General features: G+C 60.9%; 1 protein-coding gene across 2 annotated transcripts in view; it reads left to right on the top strand.

Moving 5' to 3' along the window:
* Positions 1–3,941: 3,941 nt before the first annotated feature.
* The window catches only part of GRAMD4 (GRAM domain containing 4), a 59,222-nt gene continuing 44,009 nt past the window's right edge, over positions 3,942–19,154 (top strand). For both annotated transcript variants that reach the window (XR_001137956.1, XM_012655586.1), the window contains exons 1-3: positions 3,942–4,483; positions 8,513–8,723; positions 16,040–16,160. Coding sequence is in view for 1 of the 2 variants with exons in the window: in XM_012655586.1 (XP_012511040.1) it covers positions 8,562–8,723; positions 16,040–16,160 (283 nt within the window). In the remaining variant the exon portion in view is untranslated. The remainder of the gene's footprint in view (positions 4,484–8,512; positions 8,724–16,039; positions 16,161–19,154) is intronic.

The raw sequence follows: 19,154 nt of genomic DNA, 5'->3' as shown, positions 1-19,154 counted from the left end.
GGCTGTCCTGGGGTTCAGGCAAGCTCAGGCTGTGGGGTCCAGTGGAGACAGGTAATGTTCCTGTAGTGCCACTTCTGTCTTACCCTGCCTCCCCAGCCTCAGTTTCTCCACGTGTCATTTTAACGGCAGCTCTTCCCTTTGTTACTGCTGGCCAGGCACGTTGCTGAGTCCTTCCCTGCACTGTTTGACGCTGTCCTCTAACAGCTGTCTGGGGAGGGACCCCTACCTGGGGTCTGCGGCTGTGGTCGTCAGGGTCTGGCTGTGGGCTGCTGCCAGCTGCCGCACCACCTGTGCTCGCGATGGTCAGGTGGAGTAGCTCAGCACGGAGGCCCCTCCCCGAGGGTTCTCCACGCCCCGTGGTACTTAGGGCATTGGAACAGATGTGGCACAGCCCACGCTTGGTGCTGGAGGCATAGGAGGGCTAGGATTTGATCCCTGACTCTGGTTAGGCGAGTGCCCCCTTAGCCATCCCTCGGCTGCGGTGGTGTGTGATGGTGGCCGTAGCTCCCCCTGGCAGGGTGATGTGACTGAGGGTGGGGGCAGCTTGGAGCAGGTGAGTCACCCTGTGGCTGGGAAGGCCGGCTTGGACAGAGAGATGGCTTGGACAGCGTCCCGGAGGCAGGGGAGATCCTGGCACCTCCTATGGGCACCTGTGTGGTGATGAGGACAGGGTTTGAGGATGGGGGGCCCCCGAGTCAGGGACAGCCCACCCCCAGAGGCTCAGGTGCAGTGTTCCCAGGTGCCCCCTCCTGCCCTGGAGATGGCCTGCCTGGCCCCATGTAGGTGTGGCTGTCTGAGAAGCTGTCCGTTGAGCCCCCAGGAACTCTGGTCTTACATCCAGACCTTATCTCCTATTTCGTGTGTCTGTCCCCTGAGCCTGTCGGGGAGGGGGCGGGTGAGTGGGAGGGTGCCAGTGTTCACTGAGCCCTGCTCCCTCCGTGGCTATGACAGCTTGAGAGGAGGGATCTGGAGCTGGCTGCTAAGTTTTCAGGAATTTCGTGAGTTGGCCATTAATATAAATGAAAGTATATAAACTTGTAGTTAGATAAATTACCTTGAAAATGAACGTATTAAATACTCGAAACTCATCATTTCTGAATTATTTCCCTCCATTTTACTGTCGCGTGTGCTCCTGGGGTTATCTGGTCTGTTGTGTCTGTGTGGCGGGACGTCACGCAGTGGCCAGAGCGGGAGTGTTTACGCCCAGGGAATGGCAGCTGCTGCAGATCAGGGCGTGGCTGCTGGTCGTGTGGCTCATCTGGACTTAGGAAAGTGACGGGGACGATGCTGATATGCAGATTGAAGTTAAAATTGTGCGATGTCTGTAGCCGTTCACGATGAATGGGCTGCAGACACGAGGGGAATACTCTGCCGTTAGAAAACACTTAGCTCTTTCAGCAAGAAATCTCCTCATGTCAGACTAACAAGGTTTTTTTTTTTTTTTTTTGAGACAGAGTCTCACTCTGTTGCCCGGGCTAGAGTGAGTGCCGTGGCGTCAGCCTAGCTCACAGCGACCTCACACTCCTGGGCTCAAGCGATCCTCCTGCCTCAGCCTCCCAAGTAACTGGGACTACAGGCGTGCACCACCATGCCCGGCTAATTTTTTCTATATATTTTTAGTTGTCCAGATAATTTGTTTCTATTTTGTTTAGAGACTAACAAGGTTTTGGCACATAGCTTCCTTTTTTACCTCTGTTGTGGTTTGTTAACATGAACAAAAACACCAGCCAGCCTCCCTGTCCCGCCCGCTGACCGTGGCGGCTGTAGGTTGGTTGTGCCTACGGGAGTCGAGCATCCTGGAGACTCAGCTGGCTGCCAGAGCTTACGCTGGAGAGCGTCGCATGTTTTACTATTATGTATCAACCTCTGCTGCGCGTAATAAACGTGTGACATATGCCTGTGCACGTAGGTTCCTCGGGGGCCGGCCCTTACACATTAACCAGCTCCTCCCTGCGCCGTGGGCAGGCTCCCAGGTCACGGAGGAGGAAGTGGAGGCCCACGCAGCCCCTCCCAGCTGTCCGTCCTCCCGCTGGGCCACCCTGGCCGTGGGGTCTCAGAGCTGGTGGTATCTCAGGCTGGTATCGGCGGCACCCCAGGGTGTGCCCAGCCCTGTGCCGGCCCTTTAGCCCCCCAGAGAGCTTTCCTGCTACAGCGCAGACAGCACAGTTCCCCCTACAGGGGGTTTTGGCCTGACCTGAAAGGCCCCGAAGATGCCTCACCCAGGGAAGAAAGTCAAGCCTCTTCCCGGAGAAACATCCCAGATCGTTGAAGCCTTGCAGTTAAATTTTTTTGTAAGTTTTTGTGGATTTGGGGGCCATGTGCTTTGGCAGGGCCCAAGGGCAAAGTCCCTTGGATGTCCCTTCGCCGTGAGGTCTCTGCTGGAGGACAGCTCCACGCAACATGCGCCTGGGGTGGCCTGAGCAGATGGGCCCTCGGAGCTGCGGCCCCTCATTCCCGGAACAGGTGTTTGTTGCCGCCCACTGCCAGCCAAGCTCTGCTGACGAAGACCTGGTGTCGGCCGCTCAGGCCGCCTGAGCAGCCCCTGTGGAGCCCACTGGGGCCGGAGTTAAACCAGAGGAGGCCCCCACCCTCAGGGAGGATTTGTTCTCGCGGGGTGGGGTGGGGGGTGGGCACAAATCCTAAACAAGGGAGCAATCAGGAAGTTCCGAGGACGCCAAATCAAACCAGATGGGATGGTGGAATTAAAGGGGTGATGCTAGCAGGAGAAGGAGCAGGAACGGAGGACATCCCCGGAGCAGATGTGCCGGGTCCTGCAGCAGGGACAGATGAGGTGGCAGGAGAGGTCCTGAGGGCATCGCCAGGGCCGGAGTGTTGGGGGAAGAAGGGGCGGTGAGGGTGGCAGGTGAGCCGTTCCCTTACCCAGGTGCAGCGAAGTCCTCGGAGGGGTTCAGCAGGGGTGCAGTGGGGTCTGGTTTCCGCTTTTAAACTCTCACCCTGACTGCGCCGTGGAGGAGGCTCTGTGAGGCCTGGTGGCTGCCTGGACCAGGCTGGGGGAGGCAGGCAAGACGTGCGGCCTGGTGTGAGGAGAGAGACCACCAGTGCTGCTTGGAGGGCTCTGGCCCCAGCAGCTGGTGAGCGTGGTGCCATCAAGCGAAAGTGCCGCTGAGACTGGAGCTCTGTGCCGGGCATGGCAGAGTCACGCGCTGGCGAGGCGTCTGGCAGGCAGTGGATAAACCGGCTTGGAGCCTGTGGGAGGCCAGGTGGGGGCACAGAGTTGAGGGTCAGCAGAACATCAGGGTACCGATGCTGGGAGTGTTTGGGGTCCCAAGGACTGTGCCCAGCCTGGCAGGACTCAGGTGTGAGTCCAAGGTGAGGGAGGGGGCTCCTGGGCAGGCCTGGAATCTGGGGAAGGCTCAGGTCACCAGGTGTGAGCCACCATCCCGAGCTCACGCAGGGACGAGGGCAGCCTGGGCAGGAGTGGGGTGGGGTCAGTGGTCCCTCTGCAGGCCCCTTGGCTCCCAGGGACCCAGGCCGGCCCAGGGAGCTGGGTGCTGGTTTGGGTCTGTGGGCCTCTGCCCGAATGGGGCAGTGGGGGAGGTGCGGGTGCGTGGCGGTAAGCGTGGGGGCGTTGAGGGGCACGGGGGTTGATGCCCTTCCCTGGCCCTCCTGCTCCCCCCGCAGAGCCATGGAGCCCACTAGTTGCTGCATCCTCAGGTGCTCTTCCGCTGCCCTGGGTGGCCACACCTGGGGGTCTAGCCTCGATCCCAGGCCTTCTGACCTCAGTGGAGGTTTGGGGGCCGCCTTCCCAGAGGACTGGACTTGGCGGAGGGCCAGGTGTCCGCTGCGGCCCGCTGTGGGGGGTGGGGAGGCGCGCGGGTCTTGCCCAACATCTATGAGCCTTCCCGGAATATTGTTTAGAGCGTCCTGTGGGAAAGCAGACACTGTTTATCCAGGGACCAGCGGGAGAGCCACGGGACCGCGAGAGGATGAGGGCGGCTGGAGCCAGGCCCCGGCGCAGGGCCGTGGATCCAGAACTCGGACGGGAGCTCGGGCCGGCGATGGCGTGAAGGAGACGCGGCTCAGGGCGAGCGCCAGAGACCAGGGACCACTTTTTTTTTTTCCTTTAGTCTTGGGCTAGGGAAGGGGAAATAAAAGTCCTTTTGGTTTTCAAGTCCAGGGTTCCCTAGACACTGCTGCCTTTGTGTGTCCAGAGGCGATTCAGTGGGTTTCCAGAGCAGCGTGCTTTTGTGTTCCAGGGCTGCTGGGCTGGACCGCGTCCTGCTTGCAGAGGGGCCCAGAGCTTGGCTGGGTGCTGCCCTGGGCCGTTGGGGAGAGCTGTGGCGGAGCCCGCTGCCCTGCTCCGGGCACAGCAGCAGGTGCCACCCTCTCTGTGCTGTTGGTGTCCAGCCGCCTCTCAGAGGCGTGGGGTCACTGGGTCCTCACGGCACGCCCTGGACCCGGAGCAGGGTCTGGAATAGCCACAGCTGAGGAGTGTTTCCTGACGCAGTGTTTCCGGATGGAGGTACGCAGGCGACGGGGGCATGGTGGGTCCCCCCTGGGTCCTCGGTGTCACGTGCTCTTCTGGAGCCATCTGGATCCTGAGAAAAAGGCTCACGCCTCCGGAAGGCTGGGTGGTTGGGGGAGGGGAGAGACGACCTGAGAACCCGTTCCGCTGAGGGAGCCAGCGAGGGAAGGGGCTGGCTCCCTCTCAGGACCTTGATGGGACAAGAGGAGGGAGGCCAGTCTGGGAGGGTGATGTGGTTTGGACTGCTGGGGACCCTGGGCTGCTCGGGCCAGGCTGGCGGATGCAGGCAGAGGGGCCGGTCCTGGGGGGAGCGGCTGGACTGGAGGCCAAGGAGTTGGGCTTCCTCCTGTGGACCGTGGGGGGCTGCAGGGGGTGTGTGTGGGGGACATGTGGCAGCAGTGGCCAGGACGGGAGGTGTGGGGAGACTCGGGTGAGATATCGGGGGATACTGGCCTGGCGGGAAGGCTGCGCTCCGGGGCTCTGCCTGGGTGTGAGATCCAGCCCTGGGACAGTCCGTGTGTGCGTGGTCCTAGAGCTCAGCCTCAGCTGCTCCATCTGTAGGTCAAGAATGTGCCAGGTTCGACAACATCTGCCCCAAATTTGTGCCCACTCGAGCCTGTGAATGTGACCCTTGGAAGTAGGGCCTTTGCAGATGTCACTGAGAGGAGGTCGTCCTGGTGTATGGTGGGATACCCTTCAGCTTGGAACGGGGGGCTGCTGATACGGACGCAGAGGGCGTCCTTCCCTGGGGCAGGAGCACAGCCTGGACTCGTGCCTGGTGGTGTGGTTGGTGGCATGGTCAGTGGTGTGGACAGTGGCATGGTCGGTGATGTGGAGTGTGATCCTTACTGATTGCAGCGTGAAGAGTTTGTCCTTTTGAGGAACCCAAAGAGTTAGTTGAGGCGGGTGGGGGCCGGGAGTGGGGTTATCTGGGACCCCCTGCTTGGGCGGGCTCCTGATGGCCGGTGTGATCTGGCTAGCAGCAGGGCCCGGGGAGGATGGCCGCTGGTAGCCTGAGCTGCAGCAGGGTGCGTGTTGCATTCTGATGGTGGCAGACGGGACACTCAGTGCCTTTGTCCCTCTCCCCGAGCAGCCGCCTCATTTGCTTGCCTGTGCTGATTTGGGAAGGTGGCCCCAGACTCAGGGAACGCCAGCATCCCAGTCATAGGGCCTCCTCAGCCTCCAAGCGGCCAAGAGCTCTGTGCGCGTAAGAGTGTGGCTGTCCCACTGTGCCCCAGGTGGAAGCCAGCCAGGGACCCCCGCCCAGGGGTCGGTGGCCCCAGAGCCCCAGGCCCGTCCCCTCGGCCTCCCTTCCAGCTGCCACTCCAGGAGGGGCGTCGCTCGGGCCTTTCGAGAATGAAAGGCAGTGCATTTTACGTTGCTACACGTCCCTACCCAGTTTATTCTTTTCTTTTTTTTAATTAAAAAAAGCAGCAGTAATGATGACTGCCAGGGTCGGGGAAGGGAATGTTTCCGTGTTACAAGGTGAAACGTTCTGGAGACAGATGCACAACTGTCCTGGACGCATTACAGTTAGCACCACCAAACTGCGCACTCAGAAATGGTGAAGTTGGTAAATTTTGTGTCACGTGTGTTTTACCGTAAAACAAATAGGGCCGGCGGGAAAGGCAATAGGAAGGCATTATAGGACGTTTAGAGAGAGAATCGCTGAAGGCCACCGTGAGCCAACAGTGACACGGGCCCCATGGCACCCGTGTTAGTCCACACGCCTGTTCACCATGATGGTGACCACAGGGATCTCGTGTTGCAGGTGCCTTTCACTTCGCAGGAACGGCGTCCTGTGCGAGCACCAGTGGCCTTGCAGGACCCCCTGCCTGTCTCAGCGGGCAGTGGGTGACGTGTGGCCCTGGGCAAGACCTTCTCCACGTCTGGGATTCGATCCCAGGATTGTGCAGATCTCGGCAGGTGGAATGGCTGGTCCCGAGGGCGTCTGTGTTCCCGGGTCCTGATGTGTTCTGCTGCCCCGGTTAGCTTGTTTCCTTGTTAGTGAAGTCGAAGGTTTTACACGAGTTGGAAGGCAGTCTTGTCGTTTTCCCCAACGTATTCGAACCGTCTTGTGGCAGACAGTAACCCGTCACGTACATGTTTGCTACCTATATCCCGTTTCACTGCGTGGTTTTAAGTTTTCACTTTGTAACAAGTGGAAGTTTTGTACTTTTTTCCAGTTGTCTGTTAGACTTTGTTACTTTGTGGTCTTATTTCTCAGTCTCAATATAGATTGTCATCTTTTCTCTGGGGACTTGATAAGCGCTGAGTTCTCTTTCCTTTTGCTGTGCGTGTTGTTAAGTTTACTGACCCTCAGTCCCTCTGGGGTTCACAGTTCCTCTGGGTGATGTTTTTCCAAATGGCGGGCACAGGTCCCCACTGTGTGAGCAGGGACGCCACCTCCCCTGTCACCCGCAGCGCTGCCCACTTCCGGGGACACTGGGTGTCTGGACCACCCTGTGTAGGTCCCATTCCCTGTGGGTTTGTGCCGGGGCCAGTGTCAGACCACCCTGTGACGTTCTGAGCGAGCTGGGCAATGCCTATCCTGGAGCATCGCATGGCCCCTCCCCCGACTGCGCAATTCAGCAGTCGCTGCTCAGAGCCGGTTCTGGAACACTCTGACCGAGTCTCGGGGTCCCCGCTGCTAGCGGATTTTCTTGACGTGGCTTGACGTGACTTGACGTGAGCCGTGATACCAAGGATTGCAAGGAGCCTTGGGGGCAGGGGGCTGAGTCAGGGCTGCAGATGGGCACGTCCCGCTGGAGCTGCCCCTCCAATGGTGACCCAGCGGGTGCCCTTTCCTTGCCTGCGCCTCCAGGAAGCACCTCAGCTAGGCCCCTCCCTCCCTCCCTCCTTGCACGCAGCCCAGTCAGCACGCGTCATCCTGGTTCTCAGAGTTCTTGCGCCTCGTTGGCGTCATTCCCGCTTCAGAAAGCTGGTGAGTGGCAGGGCGGGCTCTCAGCCCAGGTGTGTGCAGAGCCCCACCCTTCTTGGGGACCTGGGCACCCAGGCTTCTCATGGAAGTCCGGGGCTGGGGTTTGTGGGAGCCATGTGACCGAGACGGGGGTTGGGGCTGGGGGACCCTCCTGCAGGGGCAGCCTCTCCCGGGGGCTTTGGTGTGGGGCTGGCTGGATGGGCACTCAGCCTGCCCCTGGGACTGGGGCTGCCTTGTTCCTGGCCCAGCGGGGCAGAGTGGGAGTGGGCCTACGGTGCCTCCGTGCTTGGTGCACACACGTGTGTGGATTTACACACAGCGACCCACACCTCAGTGTGAGGCTGCACCAGACCTCTCCCCCGTTGCCCCAGGCTGGCCAGGGAGGCTCAGCCAGCACCGGGCTCCTCACCCAGCTCTCTGGGAAGGCTTCTTGGAAGAAACGGCATCTGAGTGGAGGCTCAAAGGCCAAGCCAGGGTCAGACCACAGTAGAAATGCATTTGAGGCAGACAGAGCAGGGCGGTCGGGGTCCTGGGAGTCTGGGCCAGGTGGAGTGGGTGGGACTCGGGCCAGGTCCCACCTGTCCCACAGGGACTCCACCGAGGCACGGCCGATGCTGAGGGTCCCGTAGTTTCCAGGCCTTGGCTGCTGTCCCAGGCAGTACATGTGGCCGGAGTGTCCACCCAGTGCTTGACAGTTTGTTGGGGAACTTTTGGGAGTGGTTGGCCCTCCTTCCCTTTTTCTGGGGTCTTGGAGCCACCTTGGTGGGCCGGGCCCAGACCTCAGGTCTGCCTGGCCAGGAGCTGGGGGCACTTGCCTGGGTGGGAGGCGGCGGGAGGAGCTCAGCGGCGGGGCAGGGCAGATGTGGGGCGTGGGCACCCTACGGCGCATCCATCCTTGGTGCATGTGCAGGTGACGGGCCCCGCCCGCTGGGTGGGAGGCGAGGTCTGTGGGTTGCGGTTTTCTTTGAAAAGCTGAACTGGCCACTCGCTGAGCGCAGGGGCTTGGTCACAGCGCAGGGCATGGGGCCTGGGCAAGGGGCGGTGCTGGGAGCTGGCAGGTAACGGTGCCCTTCCTTCTCCTGCAGGGACCCCGACCGTCATGTTAGGGTGAAGCGGAGGAGCTCGGTGCTGAACATGCTAAGGAGGCTGGACAAGATCAGGTTCAGAGGTCACAAGAGAGATGACTTCCTCGATCTAGCAGAGTCTCCAAACGCCTCGGACACCGAATGTGGAGACGAAATACCCCTGAAGATACCTCGGACCTCGCCCCGGGACAGCGAGGAGCTGAGGGACCCTGTGAGTACCCCGCTGTGCTGGTCTTGCCTCTGGGTTTCTTGGTGTGGGCTGGCGGTGTCATCCGAGTCCTCTGAAGGCCACACTGAGCGTGGACAGGCAGATTTGTGTCCCGCTGTGCCGCTTAGAGACAGACGGTCCTGCTTACTGCCCTGTGGGCCTTGCCGGGCAGGGGCTCGTCCTGGTTGGGCCTTCTCTGTGCCAAGGCCTGGCCTGGCAGCTGCATTTCCTCATCTCCATCACTGGTTTTCCTGGGTGGTTGGCGAACGTCTAACGCAGAAGCGACGCTGAAGCCCTGGCCTGGGAGCGTGGACGCGGGGATGGGGGATGGGGGATGCGTGGACGCGGGGTGGGGCAGGGTGCTGTCTGGAAGCTGCTGGCACCTGGCTGGTCTGTCTGGCCATGGCAGGGTGTGTGTCCCTGACCCCCCGGCAGCTGGCTAAGCCCCGGCCGGCCCTTATCACCTATGCGGTCAGGGCTGGGCCTGTGGCCAGTCATGGGGGCTACTCACTGGGGCAGCAAATGAGTACGTCAGCTAGGCCCGGGGGCCAGGGCGGGAACCACGAGTGGGGCCTGCCTTCTGGAAGCTTGTGTTCCATGGGGGCGGGATGGGCTCACCACAGCCCCTGCTCTGGCCAGTTGTGACCACTGGCTCATGCCCCGCTGCGCACATGAGGTGTGGCATCTGTTGGTGTCTCCTCCCAGTTCCTGAGCCAGGTTTTCTCTCCAGACATGTCCAGCGAGCACTGGCCTTCCCTGGCTGCTGTGTCATTCATGCTTTGTAACAGGACAGCTCCTGGCAGGGACTGAGAACGTGCTGGCGCCGCCTCCCGAGAGCCAGCTGTTCCCCCTGCGCCCGGCGGGCAGGGCCTCTCTGCTGCAGGGGCTGGTGCAATGGAGCCGGGAGGGGTGCCCGCCTGCCTGGGCGCTGGCCTCCGGCCCCAGGCTGGTTGGTCCACCGGCCGCTGTGCCATGTGCCCCTCACTGTACCGTGTGCCCCTCCCACAGGCTTTGTCGCCTTGATGGGAAAGCTGTGTCTTGTCTGGTTCTGGCCAGTGCTGGCATGGGGGACTGTGGGCCATGAATCTCAGGTCTTTGGGCTGAGTGTGCAAATTGCCCCCAACACGTGCTTCCAAGCTCAGCGGGGAGGAGCGGCAGGGATCCCACGCAAAGGCTCAAGCTGGGCTGTCCTCCCAGCTCCCACTCTGTCCATCTGTCTGTCCAGCAGGGCTGTGTGGTAGCTGCTTTGCTCCAGGTGTTGTCTAGGTGGGGACCTGGACCCTACGTGGGGCTGGGCCCTCCCCTCTGAGTGTGTGGGTGTCTGAGCTGGGGGTGGGCAGGGAGGTGGTGCAGAGGGTCTCCAGGGCCAGCCCCCCAGGTGGAGCCTCACCTGGCCGTTCACCAGCTGCCAGGCTTGGGTTGGCCACCCAGTCCGGCAGCGCTGCCCACTGGGCAGCTGTGCAGATAACCAGTGTTGTCATAGAAGAGCATGGTGCCTGGCGCCTGACGCTGCCTCTCTGCGACAGTCCGAGCAGCTGGCCGGCCAAAGGCCTCTTGCTGGACGTGGTCTCTGCATACAGCTGGTGGTGCAGCTGGAACGGGGCTGCCTACCAGAGGCTCCGAGGCTCTGACTGGAGCAGGGGCAACGTCATGTGGGCCAGGCAGGGGTCCCCGTGGCAGGCATGGTGCTTTGGTGTTGGTGGATGGCGAGGTTTGGACAGGGGCTTGATTCTGTGTCTTGCCTTCAGGTGGCTTTGCTTGCCAAGGCCAATACAGGGAGGGGGCCCGTCCCCGGGGGATGCCGTGGTCCCTGGGGTCTGCCGTGGTGGGTGAGTTGGAGGGCCAGGGCAGAGGGGAGCAGCTCTAGGTTGCAGGTGCAGGTCTGGTTAGAGCAGCAGGAGGCAAGGCTGCCGGATCACAGGGGTCTTCGCCTGGGGCAGAGCGTATGGATTTGGGGGCACAGGGAGCCCCTCTAGGGGAGGGTCAGTGTCAGAGCTGGCTGCTCTAGGGTGGGTCACTGGGGAGTGGTCTGGAGAATGTGGCTCCTGGGGGAGCCAGGGGACCCTGCCAGGGTGTGGTGCAGGTGGGATGGGCAGGGGCTCACCGAAAGGCAGGCTGTGGTCTGACCAGCAGGTGCTGTCTACGAGGATGGAAGGGTCCTCGGGTGACGTGTTGAATTGGGAGGGGGCCTGGCTGCTTGCGCTGCAGCTGGGGGTGTGGGGGACAAATGCTGAAGAGGCCGGGCAAGGTCGGTGTATGGACTTTGCTTCCCCTTCCTTGTGGCCGCGGGCGGCGGAGAGGGAAACCACCACAGGGATGCAGATGGAATCACGGGAAGGAAAGTCATGTGGCAGAAAATGGCCCTGGCCTGGGGGCTCATGTTGAATGCGGGTCAGACACCGACCGCAGAGAGGCCGGGCCAGGCTGTTCAGCTGTTTAACCTTGATCTGAGCCTCAGTGTCCTCAGTTTTAAAAGGGGATGAAATCATATCTACCTCTGAGGCCTGCTTGGAGGATGAAATGAGGCGATACGTGAAAAGTGCTCAGCCCGTGTCTGGCTCATCCTTGGTGTGCAGGTGGCTGTCATGGTTAACGACCATGCCATGCTGCTCCTGCAACCCTCCCGGGCCCAGGCTTCTTTGGTGACGCCTCATTCTTGTAGCATGTAGACCTGCTCTGGTCGTGCTCTTGAGGTCCCCGGGGTGGGGTGCGGTGGGTGCCTGCCACCCCCAAGCCCGCCCTCCCGTCGCCCTCCTTGGGGTGCGTTGCTTCCCCCCTGCACAGCCTCCTGGGGACATCTCAAGACCCTGGCGCTAGCACCATGGCCTCCGGGTTGGTTTCCCAACAGCTGTGTTGAGATGTGCCCACACAGCACAGGTGACCTGTCCACAGTGTGCAACTCAGGGCTTCCTAGCGTGTTCACGTGACCATGACTGCAGTCAGTTTTAGAACATTTTTGCCACCTCAGAAGGGACCCTGTACCCTTCAGCAGTCACTCCCTGTTTCCCTCTGCGCCAGCCCCGCCAGCCACCAGTCTGCTTCCTGCCTGTGGGTTTGCCTGTTGCGGGCGTCTCACGTAAGCAGAGCCACGTACGCGTGGGCTGTGACTGGTTCCCTCACTTGGCGTGAGGTGCACACGGCTCACCCGTGCTGTAGCTGGTGTCAGTGCTTCCCTCCTCTTTATGGCTGGGTAACATCCACTGTGTGGATGGGTCAAGGGCAGAGTCCAGACCTTACGGGGAGGGGAGGGGTCCTGGGTGGGCTTGCGGGCCCCTTGAGGCAGGTGTGCAGCATTCTGGGGTGATGTCCAGGCCAGGGTGTGGCCAGGGGCAGGGAGCAGAGCCGGGCACAGGAGGTAAGGACGGAAGAGTCGTCTGTGTGGCCAGGGCCAGCCTGGAGGAGGGGTGGCGACGGGGAGGTGGGTACCAGTGTCCTTAGAGCTGGGGCCGCGTCTGGGGGAGCCCCCATGGGAGAGACATCTCAGAGGCAGGAGCGGGAAGAGAGTCCCCAGAAGGCCCAGCGCCCCTCCCGAGAGGGCTACAGGTTTCCGTTGAGGTGGAAGTTGGGGGACAGTTCTAGGAGAGCCGGAAGAACCGAGAGCCTGGTTCTATGGTGGTGATGCCGCAGCCTCGGTGGCTCTGTTGGCCTGGGGTCCCGACCCAGGCCTCTGACTCCCAGCTCAGGGTGGCTCCTCTGTACGCCTGAGAGGGCTCAGCCAGAGGGACCCGAGGGCTTGCAGAGGGTTCAGACCAGCACCCCGGGGCCGCATATCCCCAGCAGGGTCTGCTGGTGAGCTCCCGCAAGGCGGATCCTTGCTGCCCAGGTACCCAGCTGAGCTGCCGCCCCTCCTGCACCCTGAGGCCCAGGCCCAGGCCCCGGGATGACCGTCTGAGGACAGGGCTTAATGCATTTGTGTGTAGCTGAGGGGAGCAAATGACGTGCCGCCTCTTCATGGTGGGGAGAGTGCTGGACGCGGCGGGGTTGAATATTCCGCCTCCGCTCCAGGGCGGAGCTGCCTGTCTGAGTGGCCTCTTCCTGGCTGTGTGCGCGTTTCCCTCTTTGTTTGCGGGGAAGAGTGTGCGGGGGTGGATGGGCGCCTCCGAGCTTCTGTCTCTTTCCTGGGTCTCTCGGAACCCGCCGTGCCAAGGCTGATGTGCTGGGGAAAGGGCGGCACTGTCGGGCCTGGTTGTCTCAGGCCGTCCCGAGAGTGCGCCATCACCGCAGGCTCCCCGGGGGCAGGTGGCCCCAGCCCGCCCTGTTTCCGTCTTTTCACCTGCAGGGATGGCACACACCTGTGAGGTGTATGGGACGTGGGGCGTGTCAGTGTCTGCCCCACACCACAGCCAGGGGCTGGTTTCTAGGGTCGTCAGCCCATTCAACACATAAGGAAACTGAGGCCCTGGGGGGTTAAGTTACACCCAAGGTCATGCTGAGTCAGTGGCAGGCTGGGTTGGACCCAGATGTGGGGTCCTAGGGCCCTAAGGCCGCCAGGCTCCTGTCCTGCCCCCTCACCCCTCCTCTGCCTGCTGGTGCTCCTGGGGACCCTGGCCCCCCTCACTCCCCTAGTGCCTGCATTGTCTGTGCCTCAGTCATAGGCAGGTGCTGTTTGAGGTGGGGCGCCGGGACCCTTGCCACGGAACAGAGCTGTCTCCTGTCCTCCTTGGGGAGCCCCGTAAAGGCGGGCTTGGAATGAGGCGCGTGGGTGCACATCCTGGCTTTGTCTGTGACCTCCAGGTGACTGGCCCTCACTCTCTTCCTCTCTCCCTCGGGTGGACGTTACTGTGTCCACGCGATGTGGACACCAGCAAGTGAAGGCTGCGCCCGGCTCGTGGCGCCTGGCAGGTGGGGGCCCTGGCTTCCTGCCCGGCCTGTCTCTGTGGGTTGGCGTCCTTGCCGCTGCTGCAGACAGGAGTCCCCAGGCTTCTCGGGGTCCCAGCCTTGCCTTGTCACCAAGAGGAGAGGGGCCGCCTTTCTCCAACGTCACTTGAGAAAATCCCAGGGAGACGCGTCGTGGGAAAGACAAACCCTGGCTCGGGGCCGGGTGTCCGTGGGGCGTGGGCAGGAGGTGGGCGGGACAGGCCCGTGGGGCCCGGCTGAGCAGGGGGTGTTTTCTGTCGTCAGCGTGGTGGTGGCCCTGGTGCACTTGGTTCTGTTCCTGCCGTCTTCTGGGTTGGATAGTTCATAATAAATGCTGGATGTCTCCCAGGCAGGGCCTCGACCGTCCTGCGTGGTTTGTGCCCACTCCTGGGCCACCGTCTGGCTGGGCTCAGCCGAGTCACCACCTGGTGGTGTTTGGTCTCTCGGCAGATGGGGAAGGTAATAGGCCTGCTGGCCCCAAGTGCCACACTTGGCCTCTGCACCTGCAGGGAGACACTGTAAACAGAGTGAGCGAAGTACTTAAAAAATGTCCTCTCGAAGTGGCCCTGCACAGGGTGGCAGGTTCCTCTGGGCAGGAACGAGGCTGCAGGGGTGCCCGGCTGGGGCTCTCATTTCAACTCTGCATTCATGACCTCCTGAGACAGCTGCACTCCGTCTCTGGCCTTGCCTTACCACGGCTGGGGGCAGGGCAGCTCGATTTGACTCGAATGCAAGGAAAATGGGGAAAAACTTCTAGACGCTACAAGGATAAGGGGCCGGGGAAGGGGAGACAGAGGTGGAGAGATCCACATGTGTGTCCTGGAACCAGCCCCAGGTAGATGCAGGGAGGGGAGTGGGGGTTGGGGGTGGTGTGGGGACAGGAAGGGTGAAGGCAGAAGATGGCGCCAACCTCTTCGCTCAGGTGGCCTGAGCTGCCCAGCGAGTGTAGCGCAGGCAGGGCAGGGCGGGCTGGTGGCATGTGGCCCTCAGTGTCTGTGTTTGAGTTGGGCCCCACACCTGCGTTGTGGGCTTCTGGGGTCGGCGAGGAGTCCAGGCGAGAGTCCGCCCTGCTTTAGCTGCAGCACAGGTGGGGCCGCGTGAACTTCTTGGGCCCCTTTTGGAGCTTCTGTCCCTTGGATGGTACCCGTGGGCTCACTCCCGGCTCCAGCACCCATGCCCCAAGGCCTCCTAGAGAAGGCACCGTGTCTGCCCCCATCTGCCAGCGTCAGTTCAGGGACTGACCCTGAGTGGAACCCTCAGGGCACCTCAGGTGGGCTGGACAGGTGGATGACTCTGCCCATGGCCCTCTTCCCGGCCAGGCTTCAAGGGGTTAGTGGATAGACAAGGCTCGGGACCTGCCCTGGGAACTCGTGCCCCAGCAGCCAGAGCAGCTGAACGTCCTGCGGGAGGTTGGGACAGGGCAGCCGTGGGCCAGAGGGCCTCGCCCAGACCTGCTGCTTCCTGATGTCGGCGCCTTCTTCCCAGGCTATGGCCTCAATGCCAGCCACACGTGTGCATGGTGAGATCATGGTGCTGTTCAGGTGGCCCCAGCCCAGCCTGGGTGTCCCCTCACCTAGCCCTAGGGGTGGGGGGCCTGGGGACCGAGGTGGAAACATTGAGTCCCCACTGCTGTGTGCTGGGCACTTGCGTGCCATCCCTCGCCAGGCCGGCAGGAAAGCGACTGTGCATGTGCACTTTGTGGCCCTGGCAGGCGTGGCTATGTGGGCGTGGCCTCTCTCCTTTCCCTCCAATCACTAGGACCTGAAGCAGCCCCCGTGCCCAGCCCCTGGGCTTGAGGCAGCAGCGGCTGTAAACGGAGCCTGCCCTGGCCATGGGGGTGGGAGTGGTGGTTTAATTCCCTCTTCGTGGAGCAGACAGGACAAGGCCCTGTCTGGAGTTTGCTCACCTTGGCTCCCCGCAGACCCCACTGCCCGGGAGCCGTTCTGTTCTCTCCGATTCACTCGGCGTGGCTGGCTTGTGGACGTGGCCTCCGGCTGCAGCTGGGGGGCGAGGGCCTTGCTCCGGCACGCTGGCCGGCACAGCGCCGGCGTTTCTTCCCTCTGCAGCCCGAGATGAGACCACGACCATCAGGAGGCTTAGTGCCACTTGTCTGGGTTTACTTTTTAATGATTTCTTAAAGTTGGCTTTAATGGGGGCTCTGAGTATATGCATGTCGTCTGGGACGTCCCTTCTACCAACGGCGGAGGCTAGGGAGGACTGATGCGGGTCTTAGGGTGGACCTGGCGTCTCCCCCACCCTATGGCTCAGGCAGGCACCAGGTGGGCACCCATCACTTGGCTGCCCGTTATGCCATCCTCGTGTCCAGCGGCCGCACCTGCTGGTCCCTTTCAGACGCTGCGGCTTCTCTGTCCCGAGGCCCTCGGGCGCCTCTCAGGGAACCGGTTGGTGCAGGCGCAAGGCTTGCGGGCGCTGCCTCTGAGCTCTCGGTGTTTCTCTTCCAGGCTGGTCCTGGGACACTCATCATGGCCACAGGAGTCCAGGACTTTAACCGGACAGAGTTTGATCGACTGAATGAGATCAAAGGTCACCTGGAAATCGCCTTATTGGAAAAACACTTCTTACGTGAGTACTAGGACATGCTTGGAGGGACGGGGCGAGGCAGGGGTGGTGGAGACAGGATGTTGTCTTGCTGATGTATAGTCAGGAGCTGGGGCTGAGAAGACCCACGGCAGTGCTGTGGCTGGGTGTGGGGGGGGACAGCTGTGGCCCAGTGTGGCTCTCTGGGCTTGGGCGTCACGCACGGCGTTCACCTCCTGAGTCCGGGCCTCCCAGTGGCTGCTGCATGAAGTCCGTGTGTGGTTGGTGGGGGGTCCTTCCTCTGTGGGGTTGAGAGTCGTGGGGAAGGAATGAAACATTCTGGAAAAATTCTGATTATTGTAGTGAATTGGGTCTGTTGCATTCCCAATGGTTAGCTCAGAATTTTCAGAGTTTTTTAGGACTCTGAAATCTTACATTCTGTTTGGTTTGCATGTCAGGGCGGGAGGGAGAGTGGCAGGGTCCATCATCTAAGCATTCCTGGCTTGCTCTGTCACCTGGGCTAGATAGAGTGCAGTGGTGCAATCATAGCTCTCTGCAGCCTCGAATTCACGGGCTCAAGTGATCCTCCTGCCTCAGCCTCCAAAGTGCTGGTGCTATAGGTGCGCGTCACCACGCCCAGCCTGATGTATCGCTTTGATGTTCTCTCCTCGCCTCTGTGTCCTCCCTCTTGTGCAGATGGGGAAACTGAGGCACGGAGGGTTAACTGAAGTCACCGTACCATTAGGTGAAGTCCTCTGACTAGTTAGGGGTCACTCATTAGTAAGAAAGTACCAGGGAGATGATCCCCAAAGTCCATGCAGGTGACCCTGTGGCATGACATGGTGTGTTCACAGCTGTCACTATGGTGGATGTGATGCTATTAGGAAAAAAATACAGGAAGAAACAGCTTCATCCCTGTGTGTCCAGAGCTGATCACTTCTGAACCACACAGAGCAGTGCCCAGTGCTGGGGGACGGGACCCCAGCTATGACAGGCAGGGGCTTGGGACCTGGGCAGGCAGGTGTCGTGCTCAGCTGGGGTCTCCCTCGATGCTCTGGGCCAGATGTCCAGTGCCTCTGCCGGAAGAGTTATCATCCTGGTTTTCTGTCCGTGGTTACCGCTGCCTGCGCTGGTTGTGCCTCAGAGGCTGGGCTGGAGTCCGCGAGTCTCAGAAAGTCTGAGCCTCTCTTCTTCTGCCCGGGGCCTGCATAGGAAAGCCCTCAGCCTCAGCAGGCACCAGTTGGGTGCAGAGTGTCCATTTTAGTTAGTGTAGACGCAGGTTTTCTATGCTGGTCAAGTATTGTGGGGAAAATTATTTTTTCACTTTATTATTTAATAAATTCCTTGCCTCTTCCTTGGGTGGGCCGTGTGGGGGCTGCGAGGCTGGGAGGGAACAGCTGAGGTGCTGTCTTCCCGGGGCTCCCACCTGCCACACCTGCAGGCTGAGGGGGCTGGGGGCCTGGCTCCAGTGTGTCTGTGTACTCACCTGGTGCTTGAGGGTCAAAGGTCAGTCCACACAGCTGTGCGTTCACCTGGCAACAGGCTGGAGATCAGTAATGAACTGTGTGTGTGTGTATACGCGTGCGCGCGTGGGGAGGGGCAGCAGTTAACTCTGTATTTACAGGGGTAGTTAACTGTGTGTGTGTGTGTGTGTGTGTGTGTGTGTGTGGCAGCGGTTAACTCTGTGTATTTACAGGGGTAGTTAACTGTGTGTTCGTGCGTGTGTGGCCATATTTAACCATGTACATGTGAATATGTGTATACAGCTGTAGTTAACTGTGTGTGCATATGTATGGCGGTACTTACCTCTGCATGTGCCTAGTTAACTATGGCACTAGTTAACTGTGTGTGTGTACAGCAGTAGTCAGCCATGCTTGAGTGCACATGTGGGTGTCTGTCCATACTCTAGCACCTGCCGTGGGCCCCAGGGATTGGACGTCAGTGATTCTCGGTACAGCTCTGGTGACGCTCCCTGGCCACGCTGTGGAGTGACTTGATTTCCCCACATGTCTTATGTTGTCGTAGAGCCAGCTTGGGCGGAGAGGGTCAGGCTGCCTGGAGCTGCTGGCAGCTGGCTGGCCCCTGATTACTATCCTGGCGGCCTGCTGCCTGTGACCTCGAACGGTGCTGACCTCCTGCAGGGGAGCGCCCCACCCCCCGTGTCTTCGTAAACGGAGAGGGCAGGCCGTGCCCTGGGCAGCGCAGTCAGGGCTTCCCCGGGCTGGTTGTTCAGCCAGTCGCGATCAGGGACCTGCTGTGTGGAGGTTGTTCTCGGGGCGCCTGGAGAGCACACCTGGACAGACCCTAACGAAGTCATCAGGTAGAAGATGCTGCCTCGTCATTTTGGGGAACCCCGTGAAATTGCCTTTCTGTGAGTCAAAGTGGTTGAATATTGGCGGTTTCCTGGCGCGGGAGGAATAGAATGTTGGTAGTTTCCTGGGGCTTGATGCTGCACGTTCGCAGAGCAAGTGAGCTCAATGAAGGGGAAGGGTCTGAGAGTGTCTAACAGGGAGCCCCCAGGCTGGGGGACCAGGAGGCTTCCGGGAGAAGGGGATCCTGGGCGGGGTGTGCGGGCAGTGGACGCGCAGGTCAGCGGGACGCCTGTCCACTTTTGTCCACTCCCATGAACTTTGAGACGGGATGGGATGAGGCTGCACAATGAAGACAGCTGGAACCCACTCTGGGGCCGAGTGGGTCCGTGAGGGAAGGGACCACCCCGGCCACGGACCACTGTTGCCAGCGTCCTTGGACCAGCACTTGTGATTCTGTCCCCAGCGTTTGCCCAACGAGTGGCCTGTTTTACTCCCTGGTAGCTCGTGAGTTCAACTTTGACAGCCCGTGGTGTGGCAGTTATGGGCATCATTTTTTAGTTAAGGAGAACTTCAAATATTAACGTATACAGACGTGGAGCACGTAGTGCCGCGAGCCTCTCGTGTGGCAGCCCACCTCCGCTCCCACAGGAGTCGACTGCGGGCCAGCTGCCGTCCTCTGCCCACCCCTGATATTCCATTCCACCTTCAAATATTTCAGCAGACAGCT

Source organism: Propithecus coquereli, unplaced genomic scaffold, assembly GCF_000956105.1.
Source record: "Propithecus coquereli isolate 6110/MARCELLA unplaced genomic scaffold, Pcoq_1.0 Scaffold480, whole genome shotgun sequence".
Classification (NCBI taxonomy): Eukaryota; Metazoa; Chordata; class Mammalia; order Primates; family Indriidae; genus Propithecus; species Propithecus coquereli.
This window is presented reverse-complemented; position numbering and strand designations above follow the sequence as displayed.